At 41.3% G+C, this 26,103-nt stretch overlaps 1 protein-coding gene across 5 annotated transcripts in view; it reads right to left on the minus strand.

Moving 5' to 3' along the window:
- Positions 1-26,103, minus strand: part of dpp6a (dipeptidyl-peptidase 6a) — a 1,472,261-nt gene that overhangs the window by 864,508 nt on the left and 581,650 nt on the right. The window contains exon 1 of one of the 5 annotated variants that reach the window (XM_043690730.1): positions 14,711-14,773. The exons of the other annotated variants lie outside the window; for them this stretch is intronic. Within the exon in view, the coding sequence (XP_043546665.1) occupies positions 14,711-14,746 (36 nt within the window). The 5' untranslated portion in view covers positions 14,747-14,773. Of the gene's footprint in view, positions 1-14,710; positions 14,774-26,103 lie in introns of those variants that run through there. 5 annotated transcript variants of the gene reach the window in all.

A 26,103-nucleotide genomic window follows, 5' to 3' on the forward strand; every position in this document is an offset into this window, starting at 1 on the left:
CATCCAGCACTCCCGCACCCCCCCCCCCCCACCCCTCCATCAGCTGCACACCAAACCCTGTCCAGCACCACCTTCTGGCCGACCCCAAACCCTGTCCAACACTGCGTGCCACCCCCATTTCCACCCCCGCACTGTCTCCAGGGCAGCCGGACTGGACACCAACAACAAGACTACTGCTGCTGCTACTGCTGCCTTTGTGGGACTGCCACACACACGACTTTTTACTGCAACTTTTTGACAGATTCCACGTTTGGCCTGGACAGGACAATGTTGGGACAGATTATCTGGGGAAGGGGGGTTTAGGGTACACCCCTCTGTAGAACTGCATGGAAAGTGTGGGGAGAGAGAGAGAGAGAGAGAACGGGAGGTCAGTCATTTGGAGACAGCGCCTGTTTAATCACTGTAAACAAAAAACGCGATCATTGTTGGAAACACATCTTTGATGTAATGTTTCTATCAGGACCTCAAGATCCCCTTTGGATAATCCGACTTTCGGATAATTGGTATTCGGATAATCGAGGTTCCTCTGTATATAAATAGTTTAATTTACTCTATTTTTTCTTAATTTCTTTAATTCCCAAAACTAATCACAAAACACTCTTTTGCAGTAGCACACCTGACATAATTTCATCCTCTTTCATATCTGTAGGACTTAGTATGGTTTCAATTTCCTGTTTTGAGAATGTCATAGCCTTTTCCTAGAGCCTTCATACCATTGAGTGTAGACTTTCTCAGTTTCACAAAACCTCTTCAGGGTGTGAACCAAACTTTTCTGGTCTGTAACTTTTTCATTAGACTCCTTATATTTGGATAACAGTCCTAAACTCATAGCTTCAGCCAAGATTTTACAAACTGCCTAAGCTGATAGTAAATGGATTCTTTTTTTCGCATGAGTCATGTTTCCCCTATTCAGAGATAAAATCAATCTCTGACCTTCTAAGCTAAAAACTTAATATTCATCTGTTTACTTTGTTCATTAGGAACAACCTCTGTTATGGACCAGCCCAGATCCCAACAAAATATTTTAAGAAGGTAGCCTAGAATCTAACTTTCTCTTATTTTAAAGGCAAATATGAAGTAACTTGTTCCAGATGCAATGCAAGTAGTCAAACTAATCGGAGTTAAGCAAAACACAATTTATTTAAACACTGTACTAAAATACAACCAAAGAAAGAGGAATTTTGAACAACTTAACTCTTGGAAACTTAACAGAGTAATAGATACAGCACCTATTACTAATTAACTGTTCCAATATAGTAATATCACAGAATCACACCCCTTGGCAAAAAAAAAGGAAAATTCAGACCCAGATTCTCATATGCAAGTCTCCAGTCCAGGAGGAAAAACCATCAACAAAATATTCAGAGAGGGTAGCAGTTAAAAGACATTGACTAAAGCTTCCAACTCTACTGAGACCTCAATAGTTTCTGATGCTACTGTGAAACCAAACCCAGAAATCCTAATCTGTAAGAGCTGGCCACACCCATTCAGAATGTTTAAAAAAAACCCAAGGCCTCCCAACTGTTTACTCAAGTGGTCTTAACTAACCAGTTCGGTACCTCTTGTTCAATCTCTATCTTAAAAGAAACCAAGACAAAATAACATTTTAAAGCTACAGCATCATCACACCTCTTAATGTAAAGCCCCTCAGACACACAGAAAACCCAAAGACTCAAAAATCCAAATTAAATGATATTAAAATAGGCAGAAATCACACACCTTACATTACCCACCTGAAACAGGAACACACCTAACCTTGAAACCATTTAGTTCTAGTTTCAATGAGATGGGAAATTCTGTTCTTAAGAGGCAAATGTGATTGAAACTTATCAAAAGGCCAGCCTTCTTTCAATATTACAGAATTTCTGTTAATAACTGATGTTGTCCATCTTTCCAGGCTTCAGGCAACCAAGCCAGTAGAAGAAGGGAAAAAGGACACTGAATCCACCAGCTAAGCACATTTACAGCACTGTTTGTGGGTCAAGAGAAGCAGCGATCTGTCCTCGAAAAACAACTTGCAAACATCCCTGCTACAATTTTCTCTGAACCCCATAGACTGACCCCTATATGATTACCAACAGTCTCCATCATGCCTCCTGATACCTCCACAGTCTCCAAATCCCCCCAGTCATTCACCTGACCCCAATTTCTTAACCTATTTAATCTCTCTCTGAACTCATTCCCCATTTTCAATTTTCATTTTTGAATTTTCAGAAATCCACCAAACATCTTTCAAATCCATGAACATGTCCATCCAGAAGGACAAGGGCAGCAAATATATGAGAACACCACTATCTGAATGTTCCCCTCCAAGCCCGACCTAGAAATATATTGTCGTTCCTTCAGTGTCACTGGGTTAAAACCCTGGAATTACCCCCCTGAGGCCATTATAGATCAACATACAGCATGTGGATTGTAGTGGCTCAAGAAGGCAGCTCACCATCACTTTCGCAAAGGTAATGAGGGATGGGTAATAAACGTTGGCCAGCCAGCGATGCCCATGTTCCATGAGTGACTAAAAACAATCTTAACTACTCCTCTGATTTTCTCTGAAGCCCTGTGATTGACATATCTACTTGCATTCACCTCCAAATCCTTCACCATGAATGTACCTACTCCTTGGCATCAGACTTTGCTGAACTCTTCTTCAGCCAATACACAGCCAATCAGGCTGGCTTACAGGCAAAGAAACATTTTGAACAGAGAGTCCTACAGCACAGGACAGACACTTTGGCCCACCTCGTCTGTGCTAACCCATCTACACTGATCCCACTTCCTAGCACTTGGTCCATATCTTGAAATATCATCCCACAAGGAATTTAAATCTTATCTCACGACAATTTTCCCACAGCTAAAAATTAGAAAACTTGACACAAATTAGCGTCTCAACAATATTGCTGGACTCTCTTTGCTTGAAGCTTTTGCAACACAATAATATCATTTCAATCGTGACTTGCATTTCTAAACTTTATAACAGTCAGTTGATGAAATAGAACAACAAATTCAATCCCTCTGGACCAGGATGAGGTCTTCATCAGAATCACGCGGTCGATTTAATACCCAGACATTACGTTTAGAATTAGGTAAAATTACTGTTCCAGTACTATATGTGTCACTGTGATGCTCCCTAAGCAGACCATTTATAAACCAAATCATCCTTGACCTGTCTAATAAGATATCTATCATTTTCAACTTTATTCTTATAAAAATGTTTATCTTGAATTGACAAGTATCCAGAGACACTTGGCTGCTTTTCTAAGCTGAAGGAGCACCAAAAAGAAATGCCAAATTTCATTCAAGGAAACTGGAACATTCCCTAATAGAAAGGTCTGATTTATCACAGGACGGATACATTCACTTGTGTGATCATTAGTTTTGTTCCCTAAATATGCAAACATTAGTAATGGATATATGAATGAAATCATACAACCAACTGAACAGCATGATCATGTCTTATTAATTAAAGTAACCACTATTAAACAGTGGATAAATGGTTTTGTAATTGAACAGGTTGGAATAATTGTGTACATTAACTAGGAATAAATGAGTTGCAGTTCAATGTGTCATTAGGTTTAGGGCTAGTAATGATTGGATGTAATAACAATGATTACTTTGAAATACAGTACAGTTCCTATCGCTTACATCAGTTACACTTATTCCAGGCAATCACTTACATCAGGCAAATGGTGCTAATCTTCTGCTGTTTCTACTGAAGCCAAATACAATGTTAATGACATATTAAACATCTACACCGTCTACATCACCGTTTGGTTGGGTACATTGTGCCTGTAGCACCCTGCTCTTGAACTTGCACCAACCGCCCAGTTCAAAAGAATGTAGAAGATTGCGTTAAGATTGATCTCAGAGCCCCTGTACCAATCAAACCACAATGCCCTTTACATCACAAAGCTTCAAATGCTACAACAGGAAGAGTCAATATTTATTCTAAGTTTGGAAAATCCCAACATTCCTTCTACCCAATTTCAGAACTTGCCACTACTACCAGACCCAGAGTAACCAAGGCAACTCAGAATCTTGAATAAATTCAACCCCATAAGATGCAGGATGGAAAGGTACTGATATAGTTCTGCACTTTGAAACATGATATGGGTCCTCAATAAAACACTACATTTTATGCTCATTTGTGTCAATGATGTAGCCATGATTTATGGTTTATCAATTTAATTTAATTTTAATCCAATATTCCTTCCTTTAATATCGTGTGCACTATTTCCCTGTTGGCTGCTGAGGTTTATATTCTGGAACATTTATTCCGACATTGATTGTCACATGTTTTCATGTTTTTAAATTTATTTTAAAAATAATACTTAAGAGTCATCGAGCCATACAGCATGGAAACAGACCCTTCAGTCCAACCCATCCACACTGACCAGATATCCTAAATTAATCTAATCCCATTTGCCAGCATTTGGCTCATAGCCCTTTTACCCATCCAGATGCCTTTTAAATGTGATAATTGTGCCAGCCTCCACCACCACCTTTGACATTTTCATTCCATATGTTTATCCCACCCTCTGTGGGAAAAAGTTGCTTATTCCAATCCCTTTTAAATCTTTCCCCTCTCACCTTAACCTATGCCTTCTAGTTTTGGACTCCCCTACCCTGAAGAAGGCACCCTATCCATGCCCCTCATTTTATAAACCGCTGTAAGGTCACCCTTGATGTTAAGTCACACTGCAATTCAGCCTTTTGGTTGCAAAGGTGTTAGTGAATTAAATAACTTTATTACTACTGAGGTAACATTTTGAGCAGTTGCAGTCTGAATACTGGCCATCCATGCTCTGGCATTAGAGTACATGATACCCTAGCAAGTGGAATCTTTGATATATAAATGACTTGTCCTTCTTCACATTTTTTTTCTCAGAATTGGATGTTTTACAGCTTTGGAAAAAAATAAATCTGCCATTCACATTGAGCCTCCAGGGCAGAAGCATGTTATTTGATCCTGTTGCTCTGTGCTAGTATGCATGCTTCACAGGCGCCTCCTCCAATCCCTTGAATGCTCCAGTATTGCCAAGTGCAGTCACAATTGAGTTTGAAGAATGGGGAAAGGCTGATAAGCTCACTTATATTCTAGAAAGACAACAAAGCAGCAATTTTAATTAAAATTAATTTTCAGTAATTACTACACTGCTGAGCTACTCTGTTGATAAAGTCTCCTGCATTAAATTGATTCGTTCCCAGTACTGTAAAAAAAGACAAGCAACACTTACTCTGGGACTTACCATCCCCATCTTGCAGTGAGCAGATTGGGCTAACATTAGCTCACTTATTTATAAATGATAGGAAACAAGTTTCAGGTGGGAGAGTGTCTTCAGTTCATCTGGATCACTTCACTCTGTTAAATTGGTACGTTGCTGATAACACTGAATCCCATTCATTAACAAGAGCCTATTTAGTTTAATTTTGAAATCTACAGTAATTTCAGGTTCTATATGCCTGTTCCATATGCTCACAACAGCTGTGGCTGTAGCACTGTCCTTAATATATAACTATAACCTCCTTGTGCTTAAATATGGCAGCAAAGGTTATGCGAATCCAATCTGTCCCAAAACCTTCTCTTTACAAAAGAGAAAAGACCCAGGGTAGAGAAAAACCTCCTTTTACATAACTCTTTGAATATCTGGTCATTTTTTGTTTATCTTTTGAAATTTTGGGCACAAGCTTTAGTGAACTGTCTACCAAAATCACACAAGATTACTCTCCCTCCAACAGCTCAAGAATATTTGCTCTAATCTATAACCACTTTCTCTCTGCCAGAACCCAGGTATTTACAGTTCCTGTATTAACTTGAATTTCTCCTTACTGCCCAAGATCTGGTCATTTGAATTTGAATGTTTTGAGATCCAACAGTTGCGGTCTCCAATTTTGAAAAAAACACGTGGCGTATAGGAGGCAATTGCTTCCACTAAAACATTATTTTGGATACATACAGTACAGAAGGAGGCCATTGGGCCCATTATGTTATGCTGAATTACTTTAGGAGCACCTCAGTGAGTCCAATTAACCCTCGGTCTAATTTGGCCCTTTCTCCAGATGCTTATCCAATGCCACTTTGAAAACCTTGATTGTATCTGCCTCCAGGATAATGCATTGCACTTCCTAAATACTTGCTACAGAAGAAAAAAAAATTCCTCATGTTGCCATCAAGTTGTTTTGCAATCACTAAAAACTGGTATAAATTTGATTCTCAAGCCTTCTGGCAATGAGAATAGTTTCTTTCTACAAACACGCTTTGAACCCCCTCATGATTTTGAAGACTTCTATCAAAGCATCTCTCAACCTCTGTTTCTTCAGGAAAACAATCTTAGTTTTTCTGAACTAGACACAGAATTGAAGTTTATTACGACTGGAAACATTCCAAAATTCTTTTCTTACACCTGCCATAATAATTTCACAGCCATTCTAATGCAATGCTTGGAATTGTAGTTAAGGTCAAACAAGAATTTTTATAAACGTTCATTATAACATCTTTACTCTATGTCTTTATTTACGAAGCCCAGGATGCCTTCGTTTTTTAACAATACCTTCTATCTGCCCTGCTACCTTCAATGATTTGAGGACATATACCTCGAGGTCCCTCTAGTCCTACTCACTCTTTTGGATTGTGTCCTTTATTTAAGTTACCTCTTCCCATTCTTCCAACCAACATGAATCACCTCATACTTTCCTGCTTTGAGTTTCATCTGTTACGTATCCACCTATTCCAACAGCTTAGCTATATCCTCTTGAAGACCATCACTATCCTGTTCACAGTTAACAATTCTTCAAATGCTTGTATCATTGGAAAACTTTGAAATTATGCCCTGCAAACCCAAGGTCAGGTTCTAATGTTTCAAGTAAATCTACACTGCCCACTCTGACACTGGGGAATCCCACTTAAATACTTACCTCCTCTTACCTCCAATCTAAAGAGCAACTGCTCATCACTATGTTCTGCTTCTTGTGTTTCAGTAAACTTTGCATTCATACAAGCACTATCTCTTTTAATCCATGGCCTACAACTTTGCTGGCAAGCACAATAAATTTCATTTAAAGCTTTCTGGAAGTCCATACACAGCCATATTGACCTTGCCAACTATCTCCGTTACCCCGTTCATAAAATTCAATCAAGTTATTTCATCTTGAAAAGACATTATGCAGGTGTAGTGTTTGGAAACAGGTGGGTCATGTTGACTATGAGATCCTTGATTGTTAACCTGGACCAATCAGGATGTCATGGCTGACCCATATGAACTGGAGATCACCACAGTCCCGGGGTGGTGATGGGGCGGGCTGTCCTAGGGGTGGCTGGAAGGCATGAGAGGGGGGATGGGTAAGCCAGAAGGTGGGTAGGCCGTCCTGATCATGCTGGGGTGGAGGGTGAGGATGTGCTGTCCTATCCTAGAAGTGGCCGGAAGGTGTGTTAGGGCGGACCGAGAGCCAGAAGGGGCATGGAGTGGGCTGCCTTAGAGTGGCTGGAAGATGGGAGGGATGGGTGGCTTGCTGGGTTGCTGGGGGTTCTGTATTTTATGCACTGTTTTTTATGTAATTGGACTGTCATATAAGTACTTGTCATTGTTACTGTTTTGTGACGATGGAAAGTGGGATTTGAGGTTTGTCCTAATTTCCCTGAAAACTGGCTGAACGGTAGGGTTTGGGGCCTGGCTTTGCCACTCCGCTCCCTTGTAAAATTGCTGTTTCTCTGTGTACAGCTGTTAATGTTGTTAACTGTTTTGTAAACTGTGTATCGGTTAATAAAATATAACCAGGAAAAAAATAATAAACTGGAGCCCTGGGGTGGTAACGGGACGAGCTGTCCTAGAGGTGGCTGGAAAGTGTGTCAGGGCAGACTGAGAGCCGGAAGGAGCGTGGGGCGGACAGAGAGCCAGAAAGGACATAGGGGTGGGCTGCCTTAGAGTGGCCGGAAGGTGGGAGGGATGGGTGGTTTGCTGGGCTACCAGGGGTATTCATGTTATATGCATTGTTTTAATTATCGGTTGATCAGGCTGTTTGCATGTCTTTGTGTCTACTGTTTCCTCTTTGGTAAGTTAGGGTGGGATTTGGGATTCATCCGCATTTTCTTGTGAATTGATGTATGGTGGGGTTTAGACTTTAGCTTTGCTGCCCCTTTCCCCTTTTAATTGCTGCTTATTGTAAACTATGGTTTATCATTGACTGTTGACTTTGTATTTTTTTTTGTACAGTTTAATAAAATAACATATATAGTGGAGATTTAGAATCTCCTCAGTGTACTGTGCACAGGTAAATAAAGGATGACTTGATGACAGGATACCGACCTCTATGCAGTTATTTCAGCTGGATTCCTTCAGTTAATCCATACTCATTCTGCAAATTTTGTCCATGGATTATCAGCTCTCTAACAGTTTCACCACTACCAGCTGAGTTGTGTATCCATAGCAGGGCTTATCCTTCCAATGCTTCTTTGTGCAGTCTGTAACATGTACTATACTCCAGTCCTCTGGCACTACCAATGTAACGAAAGAGAATTGGAAGATTACAGTCAGCATCTCCAGAACTTCCATTCCTGTTTCCTTCAGCATGCATCTCAGCATGGAGACTTATTCATGCTTTTTAAACTCTGTATTCCCCTGCTAATCTTTTTTTTTTATTATTTCACTTCTGTGACAACACCTAAAGTATCTGCACCAAAGTACTCTCTACCTAAGATGGGACTGAGAGGCGACGTTTCAAACTATTCACTGCACTCATTCGAGTGCATGTGACAATAACGGCTTTTCTAATCTTCAGTACTGTATCACCAGCCATTGTGATTCCTCCTCATCACCACTTTTTGGCCCATCCAAGATCTCAGTATCTATTCGGTTCACTAGGACTTTGGCAACATCTTCTTTGCCAAAGAGAGATGTATTTAATACATCAGCTATTCTCTCTGCCTCCATGTACAGATCTTTTTACTGAAGTCGAGTCATCCTTTTGCTACTGTTTTTAGAATTTATACGTTTTTTACAACACATGAAAATAACAGGCAAGGATCTAGTCAACACTACAGCTGTAGCACTGCAATGATAATTGGTGACAACTGATGAATTACTTCTTATTTTTGACTAAACAACTATCTATCCATCCATTTTATAATATTTCCATCTATCCTATGGTTTGGTCCAAAATGATAAGAAATAGTGCCAAATGCCTTCCAGAAATCCAAGTAAATACCATCCACTGACTCCCTCTTACCAATTGGTTCACTCATCTTTTCAAAGATAATAAATTAGTCAAGAGTGACCTTGCACTCTGAACAAGTATAATATTGGCTCATGCCCTCATGCAATAGCTCATTCCGGTTCCTTTTCTATTGAAAATGCGTTGCATGTGCTGTTTTCCAATCCTCGGCATAAAAAATGAATGAATGAGTGAGGAACAATGACGGGTCAACTTAAGTAATCAGTTCAGGTAAACATGTAATCCTTCCCAAAATGTGCTATTCCATGAATATGAGTCTGTGTAAACATTGCTAACTTGTTCCTGTAATAATATTGCTTATATGTGTTATCAATAGTCCCATGTTTAAAACAGATAGTGTGCTATATATGGTCCCATGCATTCCTAATGTGTTCCACATATTTGTTGGGATTTACCTTTGAACTGAACCATTCAGACTGAAGCTATGAACACAATTCCAAATCGTCCTGCAGCAAAATCTAATTGTTATTTTGTGCTTCACCTTGCAGGAATTTAACAATACATTTGAACAACATGCTATTGCTAATTCACAAACTGGCCAGCAAGTGTGGTGGAGGAGAGTTACACCCTGAACACCCAGAACTTGCTCATTTACACTGTTCAGTCATGTGCTTCTCACATAACACATCTCTCTGTTAGCCTCCCCATTACTTAGAAAAACAAGTGGCTTTGGGCCATCAATCATCCACTTAAAGTCATTGCAGGAAATTGAGACTAGAAATTAACAGCTAATGCCCCTGTTTATTGGCATAGCAACAGTCAAGTCAATGTCAATCAACCTCTCTGATCCAGCAAGTGAACAGTTTATAAACCTCATTCTTGTTTGTATTAACTAGTTATTACAGATTTCGGTAATATCTGAATTGAATGCAATTTTTGCTTATATTTTTGTGACCTTTTTCTTTCCACTTTTCTCAGTCTGATTTGGCTTGAACTCATGGGTGATCGTGGCAAAGTAGTAGGAATGCCACTTGAGCAAGCAATCCAGAAACCTGGGTTAATGTTCTAAGGATATGGATTCAAATTTCACAATGGCAAATGGTAAAATTCGAATAAAATTATGTTAACATTTTTGTAAAACTCATCCGGTTGGAGAAGAAAATCTGTCATTCTTACTTGATCTGACCTATATTTGCCTCATAGCAATGTGACCATAAGACCAGAGGAAAGAGGAGCCGATATTGGCTATACAAACCATCAAGTCTGCTCCACTATTAGACCACAGTTGATATGTTGCTCAACCCTACTTTCCTGCCTTCTCCCATAACTCTTGATGTCCTTACTAATCAAGAACCTACCAACCTCTGTCTTAAATACACTTAATGACTTGGCCCCCACAGCCTTCTGCAGTAATGAGTTCCACACATTCATAACCCTCTTGCTGAAGTAATTCTTCCTCATCTCAGTTCTGAAGGATCATCTCTTCACTCTGAGGCATTGTCCTTGAGTCCTAGTCTCTCCTACTAGCAGAAACATCTTTTCCATGTCCACGCTGTCTAGGCCTCTCAGTATTCTATTTGTTTCAATCAGATCCTCCCCCCTCCTTCTAAGCACCATCGAGTACAAACCCAGAGTCCTCAATCACTCCACACATAATGAGTCCTTCATTCCTAGGATCATTCTTGTAAACTTCCTCTAGACCCCCTTACAACTCCAGCACATTTTTCCTTAGATACGGGACCCAAAAGTGCCCACAATATTTCAAATGCAGTGTGACCAGAGCCTCAGCTGTACATCCCTTGAATTTTGTATTCGAAATGAATGCTAACATTACATTTTCATTCCTAACAGCTAAATGGACCTTAATGATAACCGTAGCAGAATCCTGTACCCAAGTCCCTTTGCACTTCAGATTTCCGAATCCTTTCACCGTTTAGAAAAGAGTCAATGCCTGTAATCTCCGCACCAAAATGTATAAATACTTTCCCCCATTGTATTCCATCTGCCACTTTGTTACCCATTTTCCTAGCTTATCCAAGTCCTTCTTCAGCTTCCCTGCATCCTCAACACTATCTGTCTCTCTACCCGTGGTTGGCTGTTAAATTCCGTCTGGATCATTAGGGATGGGCAATAACTACTGGCCTAGCCAACAATGCCAAATCTCAGGATTGAATAAATAAACATTCACTCTCATTTTCCATTATTCCTCTTTTGACCTTAATCATTAAATCTCATTAGCTAACATAACTGATCTAACAGTTCTTTAAATTTATAGAGCTCCCATCGTAGTCCCTATACCATTAGCAACTTAACTTCAATCAAGCTGAAGGGTATGGGAAATAGTCTAACTAATGCTCAATGTTGCCAGATGTCCTTTTTCAGTCAGAGGCATTTGAATGTGATGAAGGTTCTTGATATATTATAATGACTATGTTTGCACAATGCTTAGTGCCATTCATAGCTGCCCCAGCATTGAAGCAGTCCATGTCTAAATGCAGCAAGACCTGGACAATATCCATAACAAAGAACTGCTGGCGATCTGAAGTAAAACCAGAAAATGCTGGAGGAACTCAGGAGATCTGGCAGCATCTGTGGAGAGAAAAACAGAGGTAATGTTTCGAGCCCAGTGAGTCAACTATGTTCTGACAAAGGATTGTGCTGCCAGACCTGTTGAGTCACCTGGGTAAAAACAAGGACTGCAGATGCTGGAAACCTGAGTCTAGATTAGAGTGGTGCTGGAAAAGCACAGCAGATCAGGCAACAAGTCACCTGGACAATGCCCAGTTTGGCAAGAAACATTTGCACCACACAAGTGCCAGGCAATGACCATTTCCAGTATGAGAGAATCTAACCATCACTCCTTGACATTCAATAGCATTACTAACGTTGAATCTCCTACTATCAACATCCCGGAGGATTACCATCGACCAGAAGCAGAACCATGGCTGCAAGTACAGGTCAGAGGCTAAGAATCCTACAGTGAGCAACTTACTTCCTGGCTTCCCAAAGCCTATCCACCATCTGGAATACTCTTTAATTGTTGATACTCAATGGCTGCTTTTTAACTAAGTTCAACAATTTCAGGATCATTGCTTCCATTTTCTTTAGCTATTGGTAATGTTCCTGTTATTAAAGTCAGCACGTCCTGTAGACCCCACTATTGTTTCTCCCATTGTCCCAAACATTGGGTTTCTTTTCTTGGAGAAGAGGAGGGTAAGAGGAGGTCTGACTGGAATATTCAAAATCATCTGGTCGGAGTACGTAGGGTGAAACTGTTCCCACTCGTGAAAGGATCAAGATCAAGAGGATAGTAGACTGAAAGTAGTCAATAAAAGAAGTAAAAAACATGGAAGGAAAAACCTTTTCATGCAGTGAGTAGTTAAGACCTGGAATGCACTGCCTGAATGTATAGCAGACGCAGCTACAATTCAGGCATCTTCAAGGGAATTAGGTTGTAATCTGAAAAGAAAGAATGTATAGGATTACAGAGAGAAGCTGGGAGAGCGACAGTGATTGAAGTGCTCATTCAGAAGGCCATCATATACACGATGGGCTGAATAGCCTCTTTTTATGCTGTGATTATTCTGTGATTATTGCCCCCTTTTGTCTCACATCACGCCTTTTGTCATTTAATCACTCCTTCCATCCAACCAGGTTTGTAAGCTCATTTTGTAATTCCTTGCACCTTGCTCTCCCATTTTCTTTGCTTCTGTACTTGCTAAAAGCTTGTTACACCTCAAACTTTCCAGTTCTGATGAAAGATTGTCTGCTAATGCGAGGTCTCACTCAGGCATCTGACTTGTCCCGATCAGCTAGTATCATAACAGCAATGTCTTGAGAATACCATTATCCTCCATCATTTCCTTTCTGGCATCCTGCAAGTGACAGTGAAGTAGAATAAGCTTTGAATGGATCCCTAGCCAGTACCTTCTCTTGTCTGAGCAGAACAAAGCTGACTTGTCCTTCTGCCCCCGTGTTCCATTGTTATTCTGAAGACACAATCCAAAGAAAATGAATAATTTACTATCTCAATTTTGCAATAATGAAGTCACGGTTCCTGCATTTTCTTCCAATTAATAATTAATTAACAGCACAACTAGGTACGCAAACAATATCACATCTGCTAAAGAAAAACCGCTTCTGTCCACCACAAACACATCATTCCCATCAAATACAATGGCAAGTTCTGCTTGGACAACGTTATGTGTTACCCATTGCCATTAGGCTTGGGCACTCAGCTCAAAAGTTCTGCATAAGATGTTACCAAAAGGAAATGGACCAATGTTTAGCTTTGTAGCCAAACATCAGTCACAAGACTACCTTTCATATATTGTCTAATCGATATAAACTGTCACGTTAGACTAATTTTTTTATTCATATGTTAATCTTCCCTGAGACAGAGGTCACATAACATTTTGCTTGAATCTTGTTACCATTCAATCATTATCAGCAAGTACATTCTCCCAGTTTGAGTTTTTTTTAAACTTTAATTATGATCAAAAGACCCTATGTACTCAGAACAGGTGCAGTTCTGGAGAGGGGTCACTGGTCTCACAAGGTTAACTCTGCTTTCTCTGCATGGCCCACTGAGTTTCTCCAGCAATTTCTGTTTTTGTTCAGGAACTGGAGGAGAACAGTCAGCTCCATTCTGCTGTTCAATAGGATCATGGTTAATCAGGCAGTCCTCACATCCACTTTCCTGCCTTTTCCCCGTAACCCTTGATTCCCCAACTGATCACAAATCAATCTATCTCAGCCTTAAATATATACAAAGGTTCTGGCTTTCACAGCTCTCTGTGGAAAGGAGTTCCAAATACTCACAACCCTCTGAGAGAAGACTTTTGCTCAAAATCTGTCATGAATGGATATCTGATTTCCTTGGTAAACGAGTATATAATCAACCAATATAAAACATCAACACTCTCTCTCATGTACCAAAGAATAATCATTAAAGTAAGATTAAAACATATTCCAAGTGTTGGATATATGCTTGATCAAAACTTTGTTATGATACAAAAGTTGACTTCCATGTACATGGCAATCAATGTAATATTAACGACACGGCTGCAGGCTGACCATAAACTGAACAGAACTAACAACCTTTTTACCTTCAATTCAGCAGCAACCGTAAAGATACTTCAGCCACAGACCATCAGTGCAAACCACCATTTTTCAAGATTGTGGGTAATTTAGGGTGCTGTCAATGCCTTTATTTCACTCTTACTATTCCGTACATAAAACCAGTCTGTCATGGAAGATTAATAGGGTAAACAAAATGCTAACTCTAAGAACATGATGAATAGCCCTAACCAGTGTTGTAGGAAAACAAATGGACTGAATGGTATTGTAAACTGTTGTTTATTCCTCTGTGCAACAAAGCAAGTAACAGTCCTTTCTCCCTAACAAGTGAACAAAACTGGCAAAGAAGGAAAACATTGTAATCTATACTTCCCTGTGAGAGCGGAACAGTCGCAGTTCAGTCATGTAGGGCTATCTTTAAACCACACGTATTTTTGCATCTCAGTCCACTGTGCTTTTTACACACCTTCCAGAAGTTTTTCACAGCGTTCAAGGCAGTCATTCTCCAGTTATGTTACCTCTGCTGCTGCTGCTGCTGCTGCTGACTGTAGGTAAGTCCTTGTAAGTCGACTGAGGTGAAGTTAAATGCACCACATCCTTTAATATGCGGACACACCCAACCGAGCACTGATCATAACCACACACTCCGCAGCATAGCATATTTGCAAGCAATGGACAAACATGACATCAATAAATTCTAAGGGATCACTTAACAGTTTCATTTTTAATGGAAGGGTTGCTTCAGGTCAGATGGATCATTGCAGATTCCCCGAGACTATCAGAGTACAGGGTAGGTTAGTAAAGGTGAATCTTTCAGATTAGCAGCTACATGACTAGCCAGACTCCACAGATTGGTAACGACCAGAAAAACAAAAATCTATTTGGTGAATTTCCTCAAAAAATACATATTTACGAAGGGCATTTGGAATTCAGCACACCGAGAGAGGAAATTCTGATGCGTTCAGATTGATACATATATGTGGTCCATGTGCCCAGAGGGAATTCACACAGTCAGAAAATGACATTTGGAATGGGGCTAAGGTCTAAGTTGGAAATTTTGCAGATACTGATGCTATTTGTTCTGGTGAATCGACAGCAAGTTTTGCACACCTCCAAACTTCTAATAGTTTTCTTGAAGTGAACAGAAATGGAAATTAGAAGAAGTGTTTAAGGAGATGCGATTTACCATCAGCCATTTTAAACCACTGCATAATTGCAATTTACCTCATTGAAAACCATCATGTGCAGTAAGGATCTAATTTATTTAAGTGGCTCAAATGTATGGTTCCCTTAAAAAAACTTGTTGATGCAACCTCCTGTTTTGAAGGTCAGCTGGACAGGAATGTGTGCCACTTTCAGCTCATGCAAGGGGATGTGGGGTGGATTTGTGTCAGAAAGCACCTGAAACCGCAGATCTGTACTTTGACACCAATCCTGCCCAATTCATATTAGGTTCAAACTATTTCAAACTGACTATCAACGCAAAGAAAAGGAAGATGGGTGTAAGTGTTGTGGTGCCAAACACACGCTAGGTAATCAGGACTTTTCTTGGCCAGTTTGTCTCTTTGTAAATGTTTTTGTCCCTCTAGGTATGCAGGGATCAACTCCTCGCTGAGATGAAATGATCATGGCTGCCATTCATCAGCCTATACCCTGCTCTGATGTACACCCCTGACTCTATGACAGTGAGTGTTAGCTTGCTATTTGATTGACAAGGCATAAGAGACCAGTCCGAACTTAAATGCACAAGAGCATACATTGTCAGCAGGAATTATTGGATGAAGAAAGAACGAAAGGTGTGCTTTTATACAGCACCTTTCACAAGGAAAGGCTGTAGGAGAGTGATAATATCACAGGATTTAGTAATACAGAACCTCAGGCTGCAATGATCTGTCAACATAGGTTTGAATCTCACCATGATGGATGGAGAAGTTCGAATTCAATAAAAATCAGGAATTAAAAGGAAGCCGAATGGTGCTAATGTAACCACTGCCTCTTGTCATTAAAACCCATCTGGTTCACTAATGTCCTTTAGGTCAGGAAATCTGCTATTTTTACATAGTCTGGCATACATGTGACTCCAGGTCATCAGCAATTTGGTTGTTCCAGTTCCAGGGCAATTAGGGATGAATAATAAATGCTGACCTAACTTGCCATGCCCACAGCCCTCGGGCAAATTTTAAAAATCTCACATCTCAAGGTTTCTTGACAATAAAGAATCATTGACACAGTGCCATTGTGGTCACGTAGAAAACAAATGCAGCAAATTTGCAAAGAAAAACAATAAGTTTCCAGTAACAGCAGCATGATATCATCTTGATTATCTATTTTAATGATGTTGGACATGGAGCAAGTATTGATCATGACAGGAAAGAAAACCACCCCCACCACTCTCTTTTAAAGGTTATCAAACAACCTTTAACCTCCAAGTGACAGACAAGATGAAGCCTTGGCATATCATCTGAAAGCTGGCATTGCTATTATGGAAGGTCAGCCTGGGTTTCATGCTTTAGTCCTTAGAATGGGACTTATACCCACAACTTACTGACTATGCGGCAAAGGTGCTACATAGTCTGCCGTGACTGACACTTGGGCAATGCCCCTGAATGGAAATCCTGATGGAACTTTGTATCTCTGTAACTGAGGTCACTTTGAGTAACTAAAGCCAGGAGGCCCAGGTTCAACTCCAAATGCTCCAGGAGCGTGTTACAGCATCTCTGCACAGGTTGATTAAAAAGTACTGGACTGTTCCCATCCTAGCATTTCAAACAGTGAAAGGCCCGAAGCATTCATATTACTTCTCTCTCTCGTCTCTCTCCACAGATGCTGCCTGACCTGCTAAGCATGTAATGCATTTTCAATTTTTATTTACAATTTACTGTATGTTGCAACATTTTGCTTTTGTAACCAAAGGCAAACTGGAAATTGAACTAAGACATTAATACATTGCAGCTAAGCCTTCTGAGCCAATGAAGGAAGTCACAAGTTTATCTTTCAAGTCAGTATATATTAATCACTTGCAACATCAATAAAATACACAAGGTCATAAATATTGCTAGCTGTTTAAATTACCCTGAAAAGACACAGTTGTGCCCTTGTCACTTACATACATTTGTATTACTTAATTGCATCATGTCATCATTATGGTGTTCCAAATAAATGCACTAAAATAGGGAAAAGATGCATAGCTCAAAACTCAGTCGAAACTGAAACCATTAAGGAGCTAAATTTAGATAGTTTTTAAATTTAGAATTTTATAATGTTGCTAATGTGGCCTCACTGCTGTTATAAATAATTGAAATGCAAAAAGGGAAAGTACTCACTCATATTTCCTAATATTAATATAGATGCCAGTGAAAATTTCATCAAGGACTTATGAATGCATTATTGTTAAGTAAGAAAATATTTTATTCATGCGTCCAAATTACAAACTAGAATTTGTTTAATACTCAAGGAATAGGAATCAGAGATACTCTGTAGGCCCTAACTGTAATGCTAAAACAAATATTGTACACCGAGATGTTTTTAAAATCATAGTGACTGTATAACCGACACAGGAATCAGAGAAAACACTCAAATTGTAATATAATCCTTAATCTTTTGGGAAGAGTACAAATGAACCCTTATTAATACTGTTTACATTCAGTTTAAATTTATCTCAAAAATTCATCAGGTTTGTTCCAAATTGCAATCTTGTGCAACGTGGAAGAACAAACAAAGTCCAATGTCGTTCATAATTAAAAACAGAAAATGCTGAAGATCAGGCAGCATCAGTGGAGAGAGAAGTAAAATTCACAATTCAAATTAATGGCCTTCCAACAGCACTGACAGGATTTGAACAAGTCATGAATGGGACAGGGATAAAGGAACATCTGTGATAGGATGCAAGACAGCACAGATTGAATGACAGAAGGATTGAAAAGAATGATGTTCACAATCTACACTCGAGAGACCAAACACGGACTGCATGATCACTTTGCAGAGCACTCCATTGAATCCACAAGGAAGACCCTGAGCCTCTGATGTCTTGCCATTTTAATTATTTACAGTGCTCTCACATTCACATCACTGTCCTTGGCCTGCTGCCCTGCTTTTTAGATTAGTTTCCCTACAGTGTGGAAACAGGCTCTTCGGCCCAACAAGTCCACACCGACCCTCCAAAGAGTAACCTGCCCAGACCCTCTGACAAATGCATTTAAAGCTATGGGCAATTTAATATGGCCAATCCACCTGACCTGCACATCTTTGAATTTTGGGAGGAAACCCATGCAGACACAGGGAGAATGTGCAAACTCCACACAGACAGTCGCCCGAGGCTGGAATCAAACCTGGGTCCCTGGCGCTGTGAGGCTGCAGTGCCAACCACCTCAAGGTAAGTGTGAGAAACTGCAACTGATCTCTGAATGAAGCACATGCCAGCCTTCCGAATTCCACACTGAGTTCAACAATTTCAAGCTGTAAACCCTGTCCCCCAGTTTAGTTTCCTTTTCTTATACATGTTTGCAGTTTTCTCTTATTTTTCCTTCCAGTCAGTAGCACACCTTTCACTCACCTTCTGTTTTAATGAGTGGGTTTTGGCAAATCCATTTTTGAAGGGTCAAATCGCCTCCAAAATTCTGAGAACAGCCCCGGCTTCTCCATTCTGATATCTTTTCAACACTGTCTCGAATGCCATTGTTTGCAGTGCAGTGTGAGTGCCCAGAGTGGGCCACAGAACTTCAGCTCATAGTGAACCAGTGTTCCTCTGCCAGTGGGTTTGAAGGTGGAGGACCACAAAACCCAGCAGCACACCTTCCCAACTCCAGCGTTTGGAAATGCTACAGGCAATAGAGAGACTCAACTGAAATTGAAACTCTCCTGCCTCCCATCCTACATCATATCTTCCTTTGTCCTTATCTCACCCATGACTTGTTCCAAAATTAATACATCTCCAGCTTTTCCCAATTCTGATGAAAGATCATCAACCTGAAATGTTGCTCTCTCCACAGATGTGGCCTGACATAGTGGACACTCCAACATTTTGTTCATAGCTCAGGTTTCTAGCAACTATAATATTCTTTGGTTCCAATGTTGTTCAGGTTAGAGTCAGGTCGAACAAAAGCAACTTCAAGGTCAATACATTACAAACACTGACATGTCAAAAAGTAATTAATCGGCCACAAATCTCTATCAGACATTTTGAGGTGGTGATGAAAACTGAAGAGTTTTTACAGCACAGAAAAAGCCCTTCAGCCCATTGTGCCTGCACCAGAGACCAACATTAATCTATTCTAATCCATGCTTGTGCACTTGGCCTGTAGTCTCATGTAGGCAAAAGTGAGGACTGCAGATGCTGGAGATCAGAGTCTAGATTAGAGTGGTGCTGGAAATGTACAGCAGGTCAGGCAGCATCCGAGGAGCAGGAAAATCGAAGTCCGAAATGTTGATTTTCTTGCTACTCGGATGCTGCCTGGCCTGCTGTGCTTTTCCAGCACCACCCTAATCTAGACTGCAGTCTTATGTGCTATGGGGTTTCAAGTGCTCAGTTAAATAGTTCTTAAATATCTTGATGGCTCCTGCCTCTATCACTCTTTAAGGCAGTGACTTCCAGATACCCACAAATCTCTGGTTGACGAATGTTTCCTCAAGTACCCTCTAAACCTCATGCCCCACTTTAAAACTGTGGCTATTGATCCCTCTACTAAAGGAAAATGTTTCTCCCTGACTATGCTGTCTATGTTCCTCATAGTTCTGTATGCCCCAATTAATTCCCCTCTCAGCCTTCCCGGCTTTAAGGAAAGCAATTCCAGCCTATCTAGTTGAATAGCTACAGCCCATACAACATTCGGTGGCACGGTGGCTCAGTGGTTAGAACTGTAGCCTCACAATGCCAGGGACCTGGGTTTGATTCCAGCCTTGGGCGACTGTCTATGTTGAGTCTACACATTCTCCCGATGTCTGTGTGGGTTTCCTCCGGGTGCTCCGGTTTCCTCCCACAATCCAAAGATGTGCAGGTCAGGTGGACTGGCCATGCTAAATTGCCCATAGTGTTAAGTGCATTAGTCAGAGGGAAATGAGTCTGGGTGGGTTACTCTTCGGAGGGTCGGTGTGCACTTAGAGTCATAGAGATGTACAATACGGAAACAGACCCTTCGGTCCAACTTGTCCATGCCGAACAGATTTCCCAACCTAATCTAGCCACACCCAGCCCATATCCCTCCAAACCCTTCCTATTCATATACCCATCCAGATGCCTTTTAAATGTTGCAGTTGTACTTGCTGGACCAAATGGCCTGTTTTCACAGTGTCGGGAATCTTATCAAATCCAGGTGAATTTCCTCTGCATCCTCTGCAATGCAATCACAAAATTCCCATACTGTGGTGACCAGAACTACACATCCTATGAGTAAAGAAAATTAAATCTTTTCTTTTTTCCATGCCACGATAAAAAAATTGAGTTAATATGGATTGTCCCACTTAAGTGTTGTTTAAGTTCATAATGGTAAACACAGAATCAAGCAATTTTCCAATAAAATATCTGACCGGAAAAGTGACTGCAGCTTTGATAAAAGGGTGAAATGGCGAATTTGCAGACAGATTGTCGATTGAGGCTTTAGATTAATTAGTTAATGAATATTGCTGGGGTTATGTGTTGCATGAACTCGGGGGAAGCAGACACTGCAGCATGTTGCAACTTAAAAAGTGCTGCGCAAAGCGATTGTTTGGGTTTCTAGGACACTGCGACAAACTCCAGGACAAGGGGAAGTTTAGCAGTGGGAATGGGCATCACTGGGCTGGTAACAGCACCCTTGCAGACAGGGTAATTGGAGCAGGAGAGAGAGAGAGAGAGAGAGAGAGAGAGACGTGACCTGATAACCAGTGCAAGAAGGAAGTAAAGACTGACTTGGGTAGCCCAGAAACATCCATGCTGCTGCAATTGCCACCACACTCAAATATTCTCCCGAAGATTTTCTGGGATCTTCCAGACCCGGCTGTCAAATAAATGTGTGGGCTTCCCACAGGAGACTCTTATGGAGTGGGATGGGGACACGTTTCCTTTTTATAGCAATCCATCTGGCTCACTAATATCCTTTAGGGAGGGAAATCTTCTGTCCTTATTTGGTCTGGTCTATATATGACTCCAGACCCACAGCAGCGTGCTTGACTCTTAACTGTCATCTGGGCAAATTCGGGATGGGTAATAAATCTGGGCCAGCCAAAAATGCCCACATCCCATAAATGAATAAAAAGAAACTAAATGCTGTATGTTTAGATTAGAGTGGTGCTGGAAAAGCACAGCATCCGAGGAGCAGTAAAATCGACGTTTTGGGCAAAAGCCCTTCATCAGGAATACAGGTATGGTAGGGTCTAGTCTTTCAATGTTAGGGAATAGATGAGTACATGAGTGGGTTGGTGAGTGGGTAAGGTGGCTAGAGTGGTGAGTAGTTGAGCTGGGTTGGTGGGTGAGAAAGGTAGCTGGGTGAGACTTCAGGTAGATGGGTGGGCAGTCAGATTCGGCCAGGGGTAGTTGGTGCGGATGGTAGTCATTTTGGGAGTGAGGGGAAGTGGCAGGAATAGTCAGGTTGGATTGGAGGTAGATGAGTCAGATGATTGTCAATTCAGGGGGTGGGGCGCAGTTAGATTGGGTCGGGGAAGGAGTCAACTCTCCTTTGGGGGCTGATTGGATAGCTATGGGGTTGTCATGATGGGATAGGGGATGGTTGGATATTCAGAGGTATCTGGGAGATATGAATGTCCGTGATGAAGAGAGAGACCATGATAATGTACATGTTACATGACTTGGTGAGGTACTGGGAAATGGTCATTACATTGTTGGGATGAAAAAGAAAAAAATCAATGGATGTTGGAATATCAAGAAAGCTAATTTTTACTGAGGGAGAGGCAAGAACACAAAAGTTAAATCTATGGATAGGAATCAATTTAACAACGGAAATGCAATAGACCAAATCAAAAGGGAAGACTGTATCAAGAATCTTGCATTAAAATAAATGAGCAAGTTAGAGGAATCAGTCATGTTAATGTCTGCTTCAATTTACCAGGGATAGCGTGTGGAACTTGTGAAGGATTTAATAGGTGCGAAAGTCTGATACCTCCTGCTGGTCGAGGTTACAGTGTGGTGAAAGGAGCCTGGACTACAGGGATCCAATAATGGGCTTTTTTTTCCTTTTATTATCTCTGTCACAGAAGCCGCCTGACCTGCCAAGTTTCTCCAGGGTTTGCTATGTTTGAGAAAATAATGGTGGCTTAACAGGCAATGAACATGGACTCTCTCAGAAACTTAGCACCCAGACAGAGGTCGAGAGTGTGGTGCTGGAAAAGCACAGCAGGTCAGAATCGACATTGGGCATAAGCTCTTCATCAGAAACATTCCTGATGAAGGGCTTTTGCACGGGAACGTCGATTCTCCTCCTCAGATGCTGCCTGACCTGCTGTGTTTTACCAGCACTACACTCTCGACTCTGATCTCCAGCATCTGCAGACCTCACTTTCTCCTATCCAGACAGAGGTGACTGGGACCTCCTTGTGCAGCTCACAGGAGGCAAGGCCACAGGGGAGGATGAAGCAGCCCCTTGACATTTACAGACAATCAGACTGTTAGCCGTAACAAATGGACAGCTAGCCACCTTTCCCCAGGCACAGGTCAGCCCTTGCAGCAGGGGATGACTGCCACCGAGAATAATGGTCAGAATAAAGAAACACCTTATGGCGTTTTCACTCTCATCTCCATTTCCTGCGTTCCCTCGCCCTTCTGAACCAGTCAGCAGGATGGCTGACCTCCCTCACACATCGGTGCCTGGTTGGCCCTCCTGCTCCCTCAGCCCACACACGGTCAATAATTGGATGGTGATACTGGAGTTTAGTCAATCCCTGGCTGCTTCCCATAAGACTGTTCCAGAAATGCTGCATCAGTGGAAGGGTTTTGGACAAGAGGATGATGCTAGCAGCTCAAGCCTTTTAGGGCCTGAAAGACTGAGCCCATCATCTCCGGGTCTCATTAAACTCTTCCTTGGTCTTAAAGACCTTCATCATTCACAGTTACAGCATCCCACAGTAAATAATAATACTTATCCAATTAAGACCAGAAGAAATAGGAGCAGAGGTGATAAAGTGTGACACTGGAAAAGGCGCAGCAGGTCAGACAGCAGCCGAGGAGCAAGAGAGTTGATGTTTTAGGCAGGATCTAGATTAGAGTGGTGCTGGAAGAGCACAGCAGTTCAGGCAGCATCCGAGGAGCAGGAAAATCGGCGTTTTGGGCAAAAGCCCTTCATCAGGAACTGTGCAGAATACTTCTTCAGGAGTTCAGATGAAGGGTCCTGCCTGAAACATCGACTCTCTAGCTCCTCGGATGGTGCCTGACCTGCTGTGCCTTTTCCAGTGTCACACTTTATCACCTCTGATTTCTCCAGCATCTACAGTTCCCATTGTCACCTACAGATAGGAGCAGACCATTTGACCTTTGAAGCCTCAGCCAACATTCAATAAGGTCTTGACTGAGCTGATTGTGGCCTTGATTCCATGTTTATGACTGAATTGGGCCATGAGCTCATCCACTTGGAAGAGTTCTGGTCTTCGATCTTCTGCCTACAGTATCTGCTATCCACATAAAAGGGGGAGAGTATCAGGATCAGATGGGCCCAGTGATACACAGCAAACAAGAGGGCACTAATGTGAAGGAAAGAGTGAAGAACTAGATTTGAGTTCTGCCCGGAGTCAAGACCATGTAAATACTTAAATAAAAACAAAATCCTGCAGATGCTGGAAATTTGTAATAATAACAGGTCATGCTGGAAATACTCAGCAGGTCTGGCAGCATCTATGGAGAGGGAAGTTAACGTTTTGAGATAACAATGAGGCCAACAGAAAGGTATTGTTCTATGTTGTTGAAACTCGCAGGGGGATAGGGTGTGAGGGCCGGTGGTGAGGAAGTATACAAGGGAAGGTTAGAAATAGAGAGGTAGGCAGAAGTGATTGAGCAATGACAAGGTCACAGAGCATGAGGGAGCGACAATGGTTGCAAAGCACTTGGCCAGAATAATGAACAGCCTCATCCAAAACTAAACCATACAAGGCCAGCACACAGCAAAATAAAAACAATCAAAATGATAGGGAGGAATCGTGGATTAAATTAATTGAACTCAGCTTCGAGTCCAGAAGGCTATAAAGTGCCTAACTTGAAGATGAGGTGCTATTCCCCAAGCTGGCACTGAGCTTCACTGAAACGCTACAGTAAACCATGGAAAGAAATGCGAATATACTACAAGGTAGTGACTTAAAATAACAAGGAATTGGAAGCTCAGCCCATGCTTGCTAGGGAATAAAAGCTTATCAGGTGCAGGTTAATATGTGGCATTCTAGCTACAAGTAGTCAACCATGATCTTATTGACTGGCAGAAGAGACACAAGGGGCTGAATGGCCTCATTCTACTCCTAATTCATATATTTCTGTGTGTCCCAGTAATCAGTCATTAGATGGTGAGCAAATATGCAGGGGGGTCAGCGTGACGGTAGGGGAGCGTGTGGGGCAGTGAGTGGTGTTGCTTCTGTCTTTATTATTCCAGGAGAATCTTGCTCACCACTTTGTTCTGTGACACTGTGTCAAACACCTTTTGGAAACCCATTGTCCGCTGTTACCACTTTAGAAATCTCAAGCAATATAGTTAATTGTGATATCCCCCCAAAGAAACCCACATTGAGATTCATTCATTAACACACATTTAAGTTACATTTGTTTTTATTCACTCATGTGATGAAGGCATTGCTACGAGGTCCATCCCTAATATGAGGGCATTGCTACGAGGTCCATTCCTAATTGCCATTTACAGCACGTAATCAACTACATTGCTGTAGGTCTGGAGTCACATGTAGACCATACCAGATAAGGATGGCATCTTCTACTCATGAACCTGATGTGTTGTTCCCCAATAATTGGCAATGGATTCATGGTCATCATTAGACTCTTAATTCCAGATCCTTGGCTGAATTCAAATTCCACCATCTGCCATGGCAGGTTTTGAACCTGGGTCCCCAGGCCATTGCCCTCAAAACCCCTTCCTATTCATATATCCATGCAGGTGCCTTTTAAATGTTGCAATTGTACCAGCCTCCACCACTTCCTCTGGCAGCTCATTCCATACACGTACCACCCTCTGCGTGAAAAAGTTGCCCCTTAGGTCTCTTTTATATCTTGCCCCTCTCACCCAAAACCTATGCCCTCTAGTTCTGGACTCCCCCACCCCAGGGAAAATACTTTGTCTATTTATCCTATCCATGCCCCTCATGATTTTATAAACCTCTATAAGGTCACCCCTCAGCCTCTGACACTCCAGGGAAAACAGCTCCAGCCTATTCAGCCTCTCCCTATAGCTCAAGTCCTCCAACCTTGGCAATATTCTTGTAAATCATTTCTGAACCCTTTTAGGTTTCATAGCATCCTTCCAATAGGAGGGAGACCAGGATTGCATGCAATATTCCAAAAGTGGCCAAACCAATGTCCTGTACAGACACAACATGACCTCCCAACTCCTCTCCTCAATGCTCTGACCACTAAGTTATTATAATTTACTGGGCTTTACACTCTCTTGTAGATTATAAGTGTAGTTTAAATTGAAAAAGGCGTTTTATGTTACAAAGAATGGTATTGAGCTTGAGGATTAGAAGTGCTTTGGAACCACCAAAAGACTCTCAAAATGTTCGGGAAAGGAAATAGAATGAGCCAGTAATATATATAAAAAAAGACTGTGAAGAGGGTTAATGACTGCATATAAAAAAAAGGGTAGCTACAGTTAACACTAATTCCTCTGAACTAGAGACAATTGTTAGGGGGAATAGGAAACGCTGGAGACATTTGGGCAGATAATC

Source organism: Chiloscyllium plagiosum, chromosome 5 (genome assembly GCF_004010195.1).
Source record: "Chiloscyllium plagiosum isolate BGI_BamShark_2017 chromosome 5, ASM401019v2, whole genome shotgun sequence".
NCBI classification, from domain to species: Eukaryota; Metazoa; Chordata; class Chondrichthyes; order Orectolobiformes; family Hemiscylliidae; genus Chiloscyllium; species Chiloscyllium plagiosum.